The sequence below is a fragment of the Cryptotermes secundus genome, unplaced genomic scaffold, assembly GCF_002891405.2.
Source record: "Cryptotermes secundus unplaced genomic scaffold, Csec_1.0 scaffold603, whole genome shotgun sequence".
Classification (NCBI taxonomy): Eukaryota; Metazoa; Arthropoda; class Insecta; order Blattodea; family Kalotermitidae; genus Cryptotermes; species Cryptotermes secundus.
In genome coordinates this window covers 498730-515404 of record NW_019721770.1, presented here as the reverse complement: position 1 = coordinate 515404, position 16675 = coordinate 498730, and the positions used below count along the sequence as shown (strand labels likewise).

General features: G+C 36.9%; 1 protein-coding gene across 1 annotated transcript in view; it reads left to right on the top strand.

The window, feature by feature from the left end:
* LOC111875747 (phosphoribosylformylglycinamidine synthase) overlaps positions 1–16675 on the top strand; it is a 44949-nt gene that overhangs the window by 22849 nt on the left and 5425 nt on the right. The window contains exons 13-19 of the mRNA XM_023872241.2: positions 1932–2168; positions 3857–3982; positions 6092–6272; positions 9643–9888; positions 10634–11116; positions 12990–13166; positions 13571–13735. Of these exons, the coding sequence (XP_023728009.1) occupies positions 1932–2168; positions 3857–3982; positions 6092–6272; positions 9643–9888; positions 10634–11116; positions 12990–13166; positions 13571–13735 (1615 nt within the window). The remainder of the gene's footprint in view (positions 1–1931; positions 2169–3856; positions 3983–6091; positions 6273–9642; positions 9889–10633; positions 11117–12989; positions 13167–13570; positions 13736–16675) is intronic.

Here is a 16675-nt window from a genome sequence, read left to right as displayed (position 1 = left end):
CATAGTTCGTTGAGGCACTATGCTACAGAAGGTCACAGGCTCAAGTTCCGATGGGGTGGATTTTTTCAATTTACCTAATCATTCCAGCCACACTATGGCCCCGGGTTTGACTCAGCCTCTAACAGAAATGAATACCAGTAATCTTTCAGGGGGTAAGAACGGTCTGTGTGTAAGGCTGACATCACTGCCATCTTTGAGTCAGTTGTATAGAAAATGTAGGAACCTCAATGTCTCACAACCCTGTGGGCTTCCACAGCCTGTTGCAGGAATAGATTTACCTTTTTATGCATGTCTTTATGGCTTTTATAATTTTAACAATAGTTTTTCCAGAGAATGGAGGTTGAAATACCAAATGGATATATGTGAAACTGAAGAGTGGCACTCTTATGTGGTATAATTATTTTACTCTTAGATAGCTCTGAGTGTCAGAAATGTTTGTATGCAGCATATTTAATGACATTATATCAACTATGGAAGTAACTGTTGAGTGAGATACGAGGCTGATTGTGTGTAATGTCATTTGTTACTCAGTATTAAATTTGCTGAATTCAAGTATAAGAGTAAATAAGTTGGATAGCAAACAATGGAAAGAAAACGTACATAAAAATAAATATTTCATAATCCTGCATACCTCAGTATATTTATATCTTGGATCGTATGAGTTGGCATTCTTAGGATGTTAAAAATTGAGTTCAATTTTACCTTTCATTCATGTTGAATCTAAGACAAGCTGAGATAATTGAATAAATAAATAAATAAATATAAGATCATCAAGGAAAACTGATGATGAATGCTGGACAAGAATCAACTGTTTGACAAGGGAAGAAATATGTTTTTATAATAGGTAGTATCTGTAAGACTGAGATGTAAGGCATAATAATACAGTAAGGTAAAGTTGTCCCTGTGCTTAACTAATTAAGTACAATCCTGTGAAGGTGTATAGTTAGTTAGTTATTGGATAGGGTGGGTTTCCCCATGCACTTAGACCTGTATTGGTCCATTGTGCTTCCCTCTATGATTTCTACCAGTCTCTATATCCTACCGGTACTGGTGCTTACCATCAGTCCCGCCCAGCCAGCGAGACCGGCTCTACTAGCTGAGAGGTATCTATAATGCTTCCCCCATCTACCAGAGGTATTAGAGACTGCTGTTGTGTGGGAAACGTCCGTTAATTTGGCTCAGTGACCTCCTTTGGAGATATGAGGTTTTTTACGTGCCGTAAAACTATGACACGGGACCCACGGCTTAAAGTCCATCCTGGAGGACTTGTTCCCTGAATTTTTCCACCCTTAAAAATTTGACGACCTCCGCCGGGTATTTGAACCCGCATACTACGAGTCATGAGGTGGGAACGTTACCTCTAGACTACGGAGACCGCTGTGAAGGTGTATAAAGGGAGTGGATCTAAAAATCCACATTCTCTTGACCTTGGCACTAGTTGGAGGCAAATGGTTGGCTTCATGCTGCGACTGCTTTACCCTCCCTGTGAAAGAGCCCCTGGTACCCATTGGCTAGGAGGCTGGGTGGGCCCCAGAGCTGATCTGGACGACGTGAAAAAGAGAAAATTCTTGATTGTACTGGGACTCAAACTCCAACCTCTTTGTCATCCAGCCCATAGACAATTACTATATCAACCGTGCTATCCCAGCTTCAGTGTGTAATAATGGAATATTTGTTTAATATTCATGTTTTGCCTCATATAATGTTCAGTTTCAATGGTCTCATCATTCACTTACCACCATTTGAGATTTTATTCAGTTTTTGTGTTCAGTCCACTGTTCCCCAAAGAACCCCCCAGTTGGTGGTGGAAGTGTGCCCCTGTGTTCATAAGTTGGGTAGTAAGCTGTGCCTTTGGCCAAGTCATGGTTCAGTAGTGACAGTGTACTCGTAGAATTTTGATGTTAAATCCACATACAGATATTCTGTTCTAGGTGTTCCACCTGGACCGCAAGCCAGCAATAGTAAAGTCACTGAGTTTGCCAGCTGATCTGACTGTGAAGCTGGCTCTGGGACATGTGCTGCGACTCCCGTCTGTTGCCAGTAAGCGCTACCTGACCAATAAGGTGGATCGCTGTGTTACTGGCCTCATTGCCCAGCAACAGTGTGTTGGACCACTTCATACTCCGCTGGCTGACGTGGCTGTTACTGCTCTGACACACTTTAGTTCTGTGAGTTGATTCTTCAGCCCATGAGGGAAAACTTAGATAGTATATTGTAAAGGGTTCTGATGATGGTGAATAATCTCAGGATGACTGGATTTTTGGACATTGTACAGAAGTGCTCTTAAGAATGCTGGATGTTTGATGAAGTGCAAAAAAAAAAAACAATATTCGCGAATAGTTTGGAAACAAATTATTGAGAAGAACTTGCAACTTGAGACAGCGAGGGAATAAGAGAATGGAGGAAATGACATAATGAAGAACATTATAATGTTCTGCCATTCATCTATATATTTCCACTTCTGTATATGTCACCTAACAACCAAGCCTTGCCATCTGTCTCTTCCCAAAGCACCTCCTTGTGAATTTACCTCTCATGTTTTTCCTTTCTTCTGTGTGACATCTTTTGTAACCTGTTGTAATGCTGATCCTAGATTGATTGTTGAAAGCAGTTTCAAAATCCACTCTCATCTTGCTAGGACTGTTTCACTGCAGCTGCATTAGCCATTCATTATCAGGGTTTCTATCAGATATTGGTAGCTACTTCAGAAGTCCCAGGGATTTGGTGTCATGGTGCTTCACATAGACTAGCTCTCTTCCTTCTGAACATTCGCCCCCTCCTACAGTTTTGGTGATTAGATCAAGAAGGATGAGTGAGGTGTTATATATGATGTGTATTAGAAAATGGAAATGGAATTTTGAGTGGAAAACTTGCATCGAAAACCTGGGTGTATGTAGGAGGATAATGTTAAAATTGATAAGTCAGGAGTTTGTCAGCTGGATTCATCTGGCTCAGGATAGATTCCATTGGTGGGCTCATGTGATCACAATATTGGCGTTCAAATGCCATTCAAAACAGAATTTCTTGACTAGCTGAGAAACTGTTAGCTTCTAGAGAAGTTCTCTGCTGCATAGAGTTAAATTATAAATAGGCTATGAGTTACACCTAAACTGATGAACTCTTTAGTATTAGAATCAAAAGATTCAACACTGCTAATGACAGTGTCCACCATTGATCAGGACCTTGAGGCAGTTCATGTCCCATTCTCAAAACTTTTTTTCCTTACATTCCACCTGAAATATTACCCTTGCATTTCCATCTCTGCAACCTGGGTGGTCATTTTCTAAGCAGTTTTTCATCAGAATTGAATCAGAATTTTGTGTATCCAGCAGTACTAGGTATAGTTTCTTATTCTGAATAGGTACTATCTTACATTACTTACATAAGCCAATCTTCTCTCAAAATATTTTTGTGAGAACTTTTTTTAGTGCTAATTTTTGTTCTTCCGGTCTAGAAAACCGAGATTAATGGCTGTGGGAATCCATTGCGCTGCCCATGTGACACTCTATCAAAAGTTGGCACTTACTTCACCGACATCAGTGGTCGCTTGGTCGGTATAGTTCGCTTGCAGACTAAAGGCACAGAGTTTTCATTTTTGTTCTTCCCTCAAAGGAAGAAACTAGGTTTCAGTAATGCAAATGACAAAATCATTATAAATATATATCTTCATTACTTCTGAAAGTAGATGGGATGGTAATATTTTTGAACCAAATAAAAACATATATTCTGAATTGATTGCAGTTTCATCTTGAGCTTTGTTGGCCAGAAACTTGTGTTCTTAATTCTCTTCTCTCTATTTTGCTGATATCTTTGTTCTTCTGTCATGATGTAGATATTTTCTTTCTGTTTTATTCAGGAAGGAATTGCTATGGCTGTAGGAGAACAGCCAATCAAAGGTTTGGTTGATGCACCAGTAGGTGCAAGGATGGCTGTTGCAGAATCTATCACTAATCTGGTCTTTGCCAGGATATCTGACATACAGGTGATTAATTTTTATTTATTTATGGTCTATTTAACATTACTTTTATTAGCTCAGATTATATAGCATCAGATATTAGAATGAATAGTGAATAATGCAAACAAAAAATGCATATTTCCTGTGCTTAAGTAAGTAAGCCCCATGCCATGAAGACATGTGGTGTTGGGTAGATGTATAGATCCATATATTCTTGACCTCGGCACTAGTTGGAGGTGAGTGGTCAGCTATGTGTTCCAGCTGCTATACCCTTTGGAAGAGATCCCTCAGTATCCCTTGGATAAGAGGCTGGATGGGCCCTGAAACTGGTCTGCATGGTGTGGAGAGGAGAAAAATCTTGCCTCCACCAGGGCTCAAACTCAAACCCCTCAGCTGTCTAGCCTGTAGCCAGTGGCTATACTTACTGTGCTATCCCGGCTCTCTGATTAGTGAGTAATCAGATGGAAAAGAGACAGAAGGATGATCATTTCTTAATTGAAGGTACCACCCTAGCACTTGTTTGAAGAGACTGAGAAAAATCATGAAAATCCTGTCAGGATAGTCATTGTCCTGGCTGAGATTTGAACTGGGCACCTTCTGAATACAAATCAGAAGCATTACTGCTTGAACCAGCTTGGCCAGTAAAGTGTCATTAAGTTAATCAAGAACAAATGGATAAATCTCCTATGCGGTTAAAGCAGTGTATAATAACCTAAGAATCAGTTATCATTCAGACATAACAGTTCACACTGATAATTTCCAGACTTCTAACTCTTTCTTATCCTGTCAGAAGGTTTCTGACATTGTAATTTTCCTTTATGTGTTCACTAATGAAAACTTATCACCACTATCTTTATGAATTTACTTCTGCATTATGATTATATGCTGAGTGTTATATCTTTGCCTTCCTTGTCTTTGACATCTATTGTAGTCTCAGAAGTGAGTTTGAAAATAAAGAGGATGAGAAAGAATTAGTCAGTGTAAATTTCGGATACATTACAGGGCTGGAGTGTAGCACACAAGCATTGTTCAGGCTCTGCCCAGTTGTGACCTCTTGTCCCTATTTCAGTTAAAGCATTTAATGATCCTTAAGGAAATGTAACTCTTTTTCGAGAGTACATCACATGATAAGGTGACACATCATTACAGCATCATTACACAGTAACTGGACTCAGTTTTCAAAAATCAGTGGCAACCATTAGCACTTTACTGGAGTTCATATTAAACACAAAGGACTTTTCTTCCATGAGGTTGCTTACTGAAAGTATGATGTACTCAGAGATGTTTTGGACAAAGTACACGGTGTGACAATTAAGTTCCCGAACTGAGGCCATAAAAACCACACAAAAAAGATAAAAAATATTTATTAATACCATCACTCAACATAGTCCCCGCCTGCTTCTGCACAGTGTTGACATCACTCATACAACGAATTGAATTCCCAAGAAAACGCTTCTTCCTGTATCGCCTTCACTTGTCTCGCCACAGTCTGTTGGATCGATGAAACAGCCTTGAATCTCGCCATTTATTTGCATTTTTTAATTTAGGAAATAAAAATAAATTAGCCAGAAATAAATCAGGGGAGTAGGGTAGATGGGATAACACAGGGATCCCTTGTTTTGTCAAAAACATGGAGACAGTGCCTGAAGAATGCACCGGTGCATTGTCGTGCAGAAGACACCAGGACCCACTTTCCTGGAACTTAGGCCTAATGTGAAGAACTCTTAATCATTTCTTCTAACATCTGAACACTCGGAGTTTGTTCTTTGGCCAAAAACTTTTGAATGACTTCCATTGATTCTTGATCTTGTTCTTGATAAACATTCTTCACCTTACGCACTTTTCAACATTTCAACTGTTTCAGTAGTTGTTTTCTTTAATTTTACACAAAACTTAATCGCTTCTCTATGTTCCATTTTTAAACCTTTGACATGAAAAAACTAATGTCACAAAAACAATTGTAATCCTCATATACATCAATCAAACAAGTTGAAACTTGCCAACCATATAAATAAGCGTTCTCTCTAACTAGTCCTGTTCATCCCTGATAGATGGCATTAGTGGTATTACTGTAAAATTGTCAGTTCGGGAACTTAATTGTCACACTGTGTATATAAGCCAGATTGCTTGTTACAGGATGTAAAATGCAGTGGGAACTGGATGTGGGCAGCTAAGCTACCAGGAGAAGGGGCAGCTTTATATGATGCTTGCACTGCCATGTGCAAAGCGATGTCAGAATTGGGTATAGCAGTTGATGGTGGAAAGGACTCCTTGAGTATGGCTGCCAGGGTTAATGGTGACATCGTCAAGGCACCTGGTATGCATGCCCTGTAGGCTACTAGGATCATGGAGGAATTATATCTAGGTCATACACATTGAAATTTAAACAGCAGAATCATGAGTTCATATCCCTACACTAAATTTATATAGGAGCTGCTATTGGAAAGTTCCTGGATTAGGTCAAAAAAGAAATGCTGGCTTAACTTACTCAATTTTGGCTGCCATATCCTTCAGCAATCCCATCATTTTTTCCATGCTTCAAGAGAACTGTGGAAGTCATTTTCCTTAATGCTGTCAAATACTGTTCACAATTCCCTTTGGATGTCAGACACTGTTTCAAAATGTCATCCCATCAGTTTCATTTTCAATTTGGGAAACAAAGCGAAATCATGGGGGGCTAAGTCCAGCGAGTAGAGAGGATGGGGAATGATAACCATGTTTTCTGGTCACAAACTCTGTGATTTTCAGGGATATGTGGGTGGGCATATTGTCTTGATGAAGGAGCAATGTGGCGAATGTTCAAATTTTCTGTTAAGGTCTTCTGCCAAACTCCATAACTGATCCCAACAGTGTCTATGAGCTAATTGATTGTTTGGCAATGGTCTCTGTTGATGAGTTCTCAAATTTTTCAACATTATCTATAGTTTCACTGGTGTATGGTTGCCCTGAATGTTTTTCATCTTCAACTGACTCTTGACCAGCCTTGAAACATGAATGCCATTCAGAAACTGCTGTCTGACTTAAAAAGAATGTTCTCCAGAAGCCTCATAAAGTATTTCAAGGGTTTCGATAGTAAATTTACCAACCTTCATGCAAAACTTAATGCAAACACATTGCTCAGTTTTGCCATCCATTGCAGACACAACGAAACATGAAGATAAAAAAGCACTAATGTGAAAACAATGCATGTTCACAGCGCAGTGTCACATGGCAGACTGATGCAATAAGCTTTCAGAAGTGTGACCTTGGCCTCCCCTCTCATCTTTCACTGAGGCAGTTACAACAGTAATAGTTCTAGAACTTTCTGATACCACCTCTTACAGAACAGCAAAATGAAATGTACATTGTTGCATTGAACTTTACCAACTGCAGTTTCTGATAGTCTGCGCTGAGAATAATGATGGCAGGTGTGATTTTATGTTGCTAGTTATGTCCAAAGGACATGTTCACAGCACAAATATGCAGAATGATGGAAACATGTAGACTGTGTCTAAAACATCTTTGAGTGTGTATCATCAGATAATTATGTTATCATTAAAAAGATACTTGTTTCTCTTTTGAACATACATTGGGAACCATAATCCTTATCTTGAAATCTTGTTGAACATAGATGACTTTCCTTCTGTAATGTTGTCTGCTCAAGGTATGACATACACACAGATGTTTTAGACAAAGTTTTTGAATATTGATATGATAGTTCTTTTGGGTGGAAGATGCACCTGTTATGTGCAATGAAGAAACAGCTAATTCATTTGCTGCTGCTTCATAAAAGAATATTCAAAAAATGGTAAAGGTAAAGTTGGGCCCTATGCTTAATTAATTAAGCACCACACCATGAAGGCATATAGGGGAATGGAGGTATAGCTCCACCATTCTTGACCTCAGCTGTAGGTGGAGGTTAGTGGTCACCTTCATGCCCCTTCTATTTTACATCTGGGGAAGGAGTCCCTGGTATCCATTGGACAGGAGGCTGGGTGAGCCACATTGCTGACATGGACGCTGTGCACTAGAGAAACATCTCTTACCCCTGCCAAGAATGGAACCCTGGCTGACCAGTCTATAGCCCATTGCTATACCAGCTGAGCTGTCCCAGCTCTTTTGAATGAATGAATGTATGAGGAGTGGGCCATAATAATCCGGCCCCTTGCCAGTCAGGGGCATATTTCACTTCACTGCCGCAACTAGACCTGCTCTAGGGTCCATCCAGGCTTCTAGCAAATTGGTACCTTAGTTTTTTCCCTGGAGGTAAAGCAGCTAGGACATGAAGCTGACCACTCACCTCGATCTAACACTGAGGTTAAGATGAGTGGAGCTCTACCTACAACTCCCCCATACATAATGGCTTTGTAATTATTTAATTGTAGCATCTCTCCAGTTTTGATCCCTGTAGATTTTAGATTGATTTGTAGCCATTTCTGAATGATTAAGGCAAAGGTAAAATTGTCCCTTTGCTTAATTAATTAAAAGCTATGGCATGAAGCTGTATGGTGGAGTGGAAGTATAGCTCCAGCATTCTTCACCTCAGCAGTAGATGGAGGTGAATGGTCACCTTCATGCCCCTTTCGCTTTATGCCTGGGGTGAAGAGCCCCACGATGCCCATTGGACAGGAGGCTGAATGGGCTGCTTCACTTATCAGGACAATGTGGAGTAGAGAAACATCTCTTACCCCCACCAGGAATGGAACCCTCACTGATCAGTCCATAGCCCGTCACTATACAAACTGTGCTATCCTGGCTGCATACCTGCATTAGTAATTTGAATTCCATATTTTTTGTCATATAAGAATAATAGTCTGTTAGTAATTATCTGAGTAAAAGATATCATGGTTCAGATGTAAAATTCAGAAAAATTGTCATCATCAATCTTTCCGGTGTTAGGCCTGTTAAGAACTGTTATGGATATTACAAACTAGAATCCTTTAAGAAAAGAAATATGATTTAAGATGTCTTGTAACCTAAGAAATTAAGACTTCTACTGTATGATCGTCTCTGTGAACAGTTTATACATATAACGGAAAATGTTCTGGGTTACAGTTCATAACTTTTCTCATTTTACAGTTTTCTTTAAAACCCTGCCTATCCATTACAGTTCCAGTTCTAAAGTATTATGTGATTATGTACAGCAGCAGAAGTGGTCTTAGCCCCAAAACTTACCTCCAAATGGTGGTCCACATTTTAGCTATATATTGTTGCTTATTCTGTTTTTTTTACAACTGTCCTCAATTTCCAGAGGACCTTTTATCTGTCTACTATAATGTGATGAGAAAAAACATAACAGTATTGATAAATTACCTGTGAATGAAGCAAGAAGATATGGTTGTACCTTGAACACATTATCGAAAGACATTATTTCTGAGGAGTGGTTGATTGCTCTGTCCAGACAGCCAAACCATGTCTCAAAGTTGCTGCATAATTTGCTATTAGGTTGTGCTAGTAGTATCTTATCAACATACAGCAGTCCTATCTCTTTTGTGTTTTTGTTGGCAAAAGAATCCATGTTATTTATTGATATACGCCAAAGAAGATATGAAATTAAGATATTTTCTGTAACTTTACTGTAAGGGCAGGGACTGTCTTACATTAAAAGCAGGTACAAGGGGAGGCAAGAAGTGGTTAAGGAACCAGTGGCTGTAATGTATTATATAAATTGCACATAAAGTAAAGAGAAGTCTTGGTTGTTGTTGCAGGTGCTTTGGTGATTTCCACATATGCCCCATGCCCCAACATTAAGCAGGTGGTGACACCTGACCTGAAAGGCCCCTCGAGAGGGCTGACAGGAATTCTTCTTCTCGTAGATCTGTCTGGAGGAAAAAATCGGCTGGGGGGCACAGCCCTTGCTCAGTGTTTCAGACAGCTTGGAGATGATGTGCCTGATCTTGACCAGCCATGCCTGCTCAAACAAGCCTTCATTGCTACTCAAAAACTGATAAGAGGCATGTACACAAGAAAATAATGATAAGTCTGTAGTGAAGGGTAGAATTTATTTGTACTGCCTTTGATGCTGTAATTGTTAGATCACTTAACATGGCTAGGCCTCTCAAAATTTTACCTATGCATTGTTTCTGTCCAAATGCCTTACTTCAGCACACACTCATTTGTAACTTACATTCCGTCATGTCTATTTAAGTTGCCCTTACTTCAGGTACTATTTTGGTTGTATGTTAACATAAGCTGTCACCATAACATACCTTTGTATGTTACAAAATTTCTGTACTTATTTTTTCTGTTTTGTCATCTTGTACTGTCTCAGAACAAGTTTGTTTCCCATGTAACTAAAGTACTTAACCTTCATCACTGTATGGATGTTGCATCTAAAATTTCATTAATTCATTATTTCCATTAATTTTAACAACTTCATACGTCATGTTTGAGAGAATAGTGATTAGTTTTATATTTGGGAGTTCCCAGGTTCAAGTCTCAGCTCAATAGGTTTCCATGGTTTTCCCTCACTTTCTAAGAAAATGCTAGGATATTACCTCAAATTAGGCCACAGCCACTTCCTTCCACATCCTTTCTAATTCATTATCCATTAATCATCCTACCTGTTCATGCTGTGTAAACTTATCTGCTGATAGAATCATTAAATAGACCATAAATAAATAAAATAAGTAACTACAATCTTTTATGTACAGATATTCAAGCTAGAGTTTCTTATTGCCATATGACGTGTGTTTGCAGCAAGCAAAGTGATGGCTGGCCATGATATCAGTGACGGAGGTCTCATTACTTGTCTGCTGGAGATGGCATTTGCAGGAATAAGTGGTATCAAGATCAGCATTGATCATAAGGAAGGCAAGGCTTTGGATATTCTGTTTGCTGAAGAATTGGGGTGGATATTGGAAGTGGATTCAAAAGACATCGACTTTACAAATACAACTTTTAAAGCATATGATGTTCCTGTATATGTTATTGGAGAATCGACTACCTTCGGAATACAGTCGCTAGTGACCGTCTCTGTGAATGGCACCCTAGCATTGAACAGTGACTTGCTTTCACTGTACCATATGTGGGAAGAGACTAGTTATCGACTTGAGCTCCGGCAAGCTAATCCTGACTGTGTCAGGAGGGAGTTTGAATCTCTTGGTAATCGCAAAGCTCCTGCATATAGACTAACTTTTGATCCACAGAAGTCACACGGACCTGCTAAGCCATTATCATCTTGTAAGTATCTTGTTAGAATGCTTGTTACTTCATTCAAATTCTTTCAGCCTGTATCCTTTCTGAAATGTTAAAGAATAAGGTATATAAAAGAACAGTTTTGCTATTTGTTTTTACAGTTGTGAAATGTGATTTCTTACTTTGAGAGAAGATCACAAATTACAAGCATTTGAAATCAAATGCTGGGGAAAATATTTGCACTTAAGAAGCATGAAGTAAGAGAGTGAGCAGTTTACAGTATTGCATGAAGAGGAACTTAATATTGTTGAGGAAGTAAAATCTGAGAGGTTATGATGGGCTGGACATGTAGCTGAAGTGATTACAGAGGAGGAATGCAGTGGAAATTTGATGAGAAGTAGCTTGTTTCCGACTGGAAACATTGATACATTCATAACAAAACTAGATACAATACTTAGAAATCTATATACCTCAACACAACAATATATTATTTGTGGGGATATTAATATAAATTACCTTCTTAATAGTGAAAAGAAAAACAACTTAGATACCTTATTGAGAACATATAATTTAATAAGTTCAATAAATTTTCCCACTAGAGTTCAAGGAAATTCTGCTACAGCCATTGATAATATTTACATCGATATTACTAGAAGGGAAAATTATTCTATAAGGCCTATAATAAATGGATTATCTGATCGTGATGCACAATCCATAACATTTAAACAATAAACATGAGAACACATGCTAAACAATTTAAAATAATAAGGAAAATAAGGAAACATAATGAATGACTTTTTAATTAAACTAAGTTATGAAACATGGGACTCAACATTTTCTAGTGATGATATTAATATAATGTTTAACTCCTTCTTAGACACTTACTTGAAAATTTACTATTCCAGTTTAAAAAAAAATCAAATTCAAATAAAATAAATGATTGGATTACTGTAAGAATACTAATGTCCTGTAAATGTAAAAGAGTACTGTATATGGCATGTAAAAACAGTAATAATTCAGAATTAAGAATCTGTTATAAAAAATACTGTAAAATTTTATCTAAGGTCATTAAGGAAGCTAATAAACTAAAATATGATAACAAAATTCAAAATTCCAAAAATAAAAATAAAACCATATGGGATATAGTAAAATTAGATACTAATAAGAGGCCAAATGATGACAAAATATGAACATTAAAGGTGGACAGAAAATGGATTAGAGAAAAGCGAATAATTGTGGAAACCTTTAACAATTACTTTTTATCTGTAGCTGAAAATAAAAATGCAAAAAATAAATAAAATAATACTAATATTAGTTACCTTCCAGACACTACTCCCATTCAGTATTTAATGAAAACTTTTATAAATTCCTTTCCACATATTAAAATTAAATCTTTGTCAACTAAGGAAGTGAAAATATAATTAAATCTCTCAAAGCAAAAAAATTTTATGGATACGATGAAATATCCACTAAAGTATTAAGAATGAGTTCCCTTTTCATTAGCTCTCCTTTGACTCGCATATGCAACAATTCATTATCACAAGGAATTTTCCCAGATCGTTTCAAATACTCAGAAATAAGACCGCTGTTTAAAAAGGTGATAAATCAAATATTTCCAACTATAGGCCTATATCACTTTTAACTTCGTTCTCTAAGGTATTAGAAAAAGCTATGAGCACACAATTGATTGAGCACTTAAATAACAATAACATTTTAGTGGAAGAGCAATTTGGTTTTAGAACAAAATCTTCAACAGATGAGGCTATATACAAGTTAGTGAATGAAATCTATTAGCAGAGAGTCTTGAACTTATTAAGGAATCATTTCAAAGGAAATTTTGGTTACGTGGTCTTGTTGAAAAAAAAGTTGTTTAAATGTTTTAGGTTTTGCAATATTTAAAAAGAAAGTTTAATTCTAGCTCCTCGTGTAGCAGTTATCAGAGAAGAAGGTTCCAATGGTGACAGAGAGATGGCAGCATCTCTTTTCAGTGTAGGTTTTGAAGTTTGGGATGTGACAATGCAAGATCTTCTGAACAAGCAAGTTACATCTGATGATTTCCAAGGAATCATTTTCCCTGGAGGATTCAGCTATGCAGGTGAGTTAGAAGCCAAGTTCTAGTAATTGAGAATGCAGCAAAAATGAGTAGCTTTTCTTGTGTTGAAATTTATTGTACATCTTCATGTAACTTTTAGGAGGAAACAAAATATTTTTATTTCATAACATAATTTCCTGTGCAGAGACTTGAAGCAATAACCTTATTATAAATATACACAAAAAGAAAAAGAATAAACAGGCTGCCAAAGGCCATCAGCATCTGTGTGGGTTTGCTAATTCTGAGAGAATTGTGTGCTTTAAAAAGTATAAAGATTAGTAATAAAATGTTTGTTTATTGGCCAGAATATTTTTTTCAGTGTAATTTATTATTTATTTGGGACACAGCTAATGTTACAATTAAGAATTTTGGATAAGTATTGGAATTACTTCTTTTTTTTTCCCCAGATGTGCTTGGGTCTGCAAAAGGCTGGGCAGCAAGCCTGCTGTTCCATCCATCACTGAGAAATCAATTTCAAGCATTTTTGAACAGAACAAACACTTTCAGCCTTGGAGTATGCAATGGTTGCCAACTCATGAGTTTGCTAGGGTGGATAGGGTTGAAATCACAAGGTATGTATGTCAAATATATTGTGTAGTTATAATACTGTAGACTTCCAGTTGGGAGGTGGTCAATTTGAATTTCATCTGGGACAATGGCTAGCCTGACTGAAGTTTTTCATGGTTTTACTTAGTCCCTTTAGGAAAATGTTAAGGTAGCACCTTTGTTGGGACACTACCACTGCCTACCAGATCTTTTCAGATTCAGTATTGACCAATCATTGTAGCATTTGGTGCTATATAGCCTGAGATACTGATAGCAATATAAAATAAAATAAAAAGAAACCATGCAAGCTGTATAGTTGACATGACATATATGTTTATACCATGAAATGTTTCATTTCGTGCCCCTGGATGTAACAGTTTTTTTTTTTTTTTTGTAATGCTAGTGGGGTGGGACTAAGTCCGTTGTACTGTGGCCACTTCTGGCCTATTGTACCAGCCCCAGATGATAGGTGAGGGTGACTGGATCAATTGGTGGAATGAAGATTGGCAGGGGAAACCAAAGTACTCAGAGAAAACCTGCCCCAGTGCCACTTTGTCCACCACAAATCCCACTTGACCAGACCCGGGATCGAACCCGGGTCGCCAGGATAGAAAGCCAGCGACTAACCGCTTGAGCTATGGCGCGGCCGGGTGTAACAGTTACTCATTTTAATGGATAATGACTAACAGCACTGAAGCAGAAATATGACCTACCATAGGAAACTTCTGTCACTGTTTTTAAATGTCAATTTCTTTTGCATCCTGTTTATTTATTTATTTATTTACATTTATACATTCCGTTGATCCTTATGGTACAGCTGACCAGTGGATATGGATTTTGTCCCAAGCTAATAGATTAAAATACACAAATACAAAACTACATACATACTTTTGTCATTAAGACAGTTAAAAGATTTATATTAATGTACAATGCATAAAATGATCAAAATTATAAAACAATAATTGATACAAAATACTTAGGTAATGATATAAAATTATAACATATCAGGGGTACAATTACCAATTTTAATTACATACATGGTTAAAGTATTCCTCTAAGGAATAAAAAGAATTTGAAAGAAAAAATCTTTTTAGCCTCAGTTTAAATAGTTTCACATCATTACTCATACTCTTGATTCTGGATGGCAGGTGGTTATAAGCCTTAATACCAAAATAATATGGTCCTTTCTGAAAGATTGTTAGGCGTGATGTGGGAAGGTGCAAATTTGTGGTATGTCTAGTATTAAGATTGTGGGTCTCATAGTTTGAACTGTATAGGTCTCTATTATTTACAACAAACAGAATTATAGAGTATATATACTGTGAGTACATTGGTAATATTTTTAGGTTTTTGAATAGTTCCCTACATGAGTCTCTAGTTCTTACATTCATAATAGTTCTAATGATCCGCTTTTGCATTCTGAAAACATTTATACTAGTTGCTGAGCTACCCCAGAAAATTATCCCATATTCCATGATAGTATGCACATAGGCAAAGTAGATCATCCTTAGGGTTTCCTGTGACATGAGACCTCTTACAGTTCTAATTGCATAGCAAGCTGCACTCATTTTAATTACTAATTTATCAATATGAGACTTCCATGATAATGTTTCATCAATATAAATACCTAGAAACTTAATATTTGGCACATTAGTGATATTCTTATTTTGATGATATATGCTTATGTCTGTTACCAAACTATTTTTAGTCCTGAACAGGAGATGGTGGGTTTTATTAAAATTTAAGGATAGCAGGTTAGCTTCAAACCATTTGTTTATGGCTAAGAATTGTTTATTCATATTAATTTCCAAATTATGAGGGCTCGAATCGGATATTATGATACTAGTATCGTCAGCGAATAAAATAATCTTCGCATTATTTGTTATTACTTTGGGTAAGTCATTAATATACAATAAGAAAAATAAAGGACCTAATATAGAGCCTCGTGGGGCACCATATTTGATGATCTCCCAATCAGAAAAGGTGGTATTATAGGTTGTCCTATTATTTAATACTACCTTTTGGTATCTATTGTTCAAATAAGACTTGATTAATTTTTTAAATACTCCATTTATCCCATAGTATCCCAGTTTATTTAAAAATATTTCGTGGTTAACACAGTCAAATGCTTTCTTCAGGTCACAGAAAATGCCCCCAATAGTTAATTTATTGTTCATGGCTACTAAAATTTCATTTAATAATTTAAAAGAGGCCCTATTTGTTGTAGAGTTTTTTCTAAATCCATGTTGATCGCTAGCAAGTATCTTATTTTGTATTAGATGCTGGTTAAGCCTTGAATATATTACCTTTTCAAATACCTTAGAGAAAGCCGGTAACAAAGATATTGGTCTATAGTTAGAGATGTTAAGTTTATCCCCACTTTTAAATACTGGTTTTACTATTGAAAATTTCAGTCTAGTTGGGTAAATTCCTGAAGAAAGAGATTTATTTACAATATATGTTAGCGGAGAACTAATAAATAGGGCACTAGCTTTCAATATTGCGACAGGTATCTCATCATAACCATGGGAGTATTTGGCTTTTAAGGATTTGATGATTCCTTCTATCTCATGGGTAGAGGCATGCTTAGGTCGAATATTTGACAGCGGACTCGTGAACATTGAGGACATATAATTTAAATAGTTATCATGCATAGGCTGTCCAGTTTTACTAATACTTGTATTATCAATAATATCCTCAGCAACTGTTACAAAATAATCATTAAGATTTTTTGCCATGATTTGTTGGTCGGAAGTTATAATACCCTTAATATCAAGGGATTGAATGTCTACTTTATCTTCTTTTTTCCCAATTTCAGTTTTGATTATGTTCCAAATAGTTGTTACAGTATAAAGGCTCTTGGCATAGTGTGAGTTGAATCATTGTGAAAGCTTCAGATCTTACATCATTATATAATTCATTTTAAATCAGTATAGTTTGTTTCCATATTTCCTTCAGAGAACTTT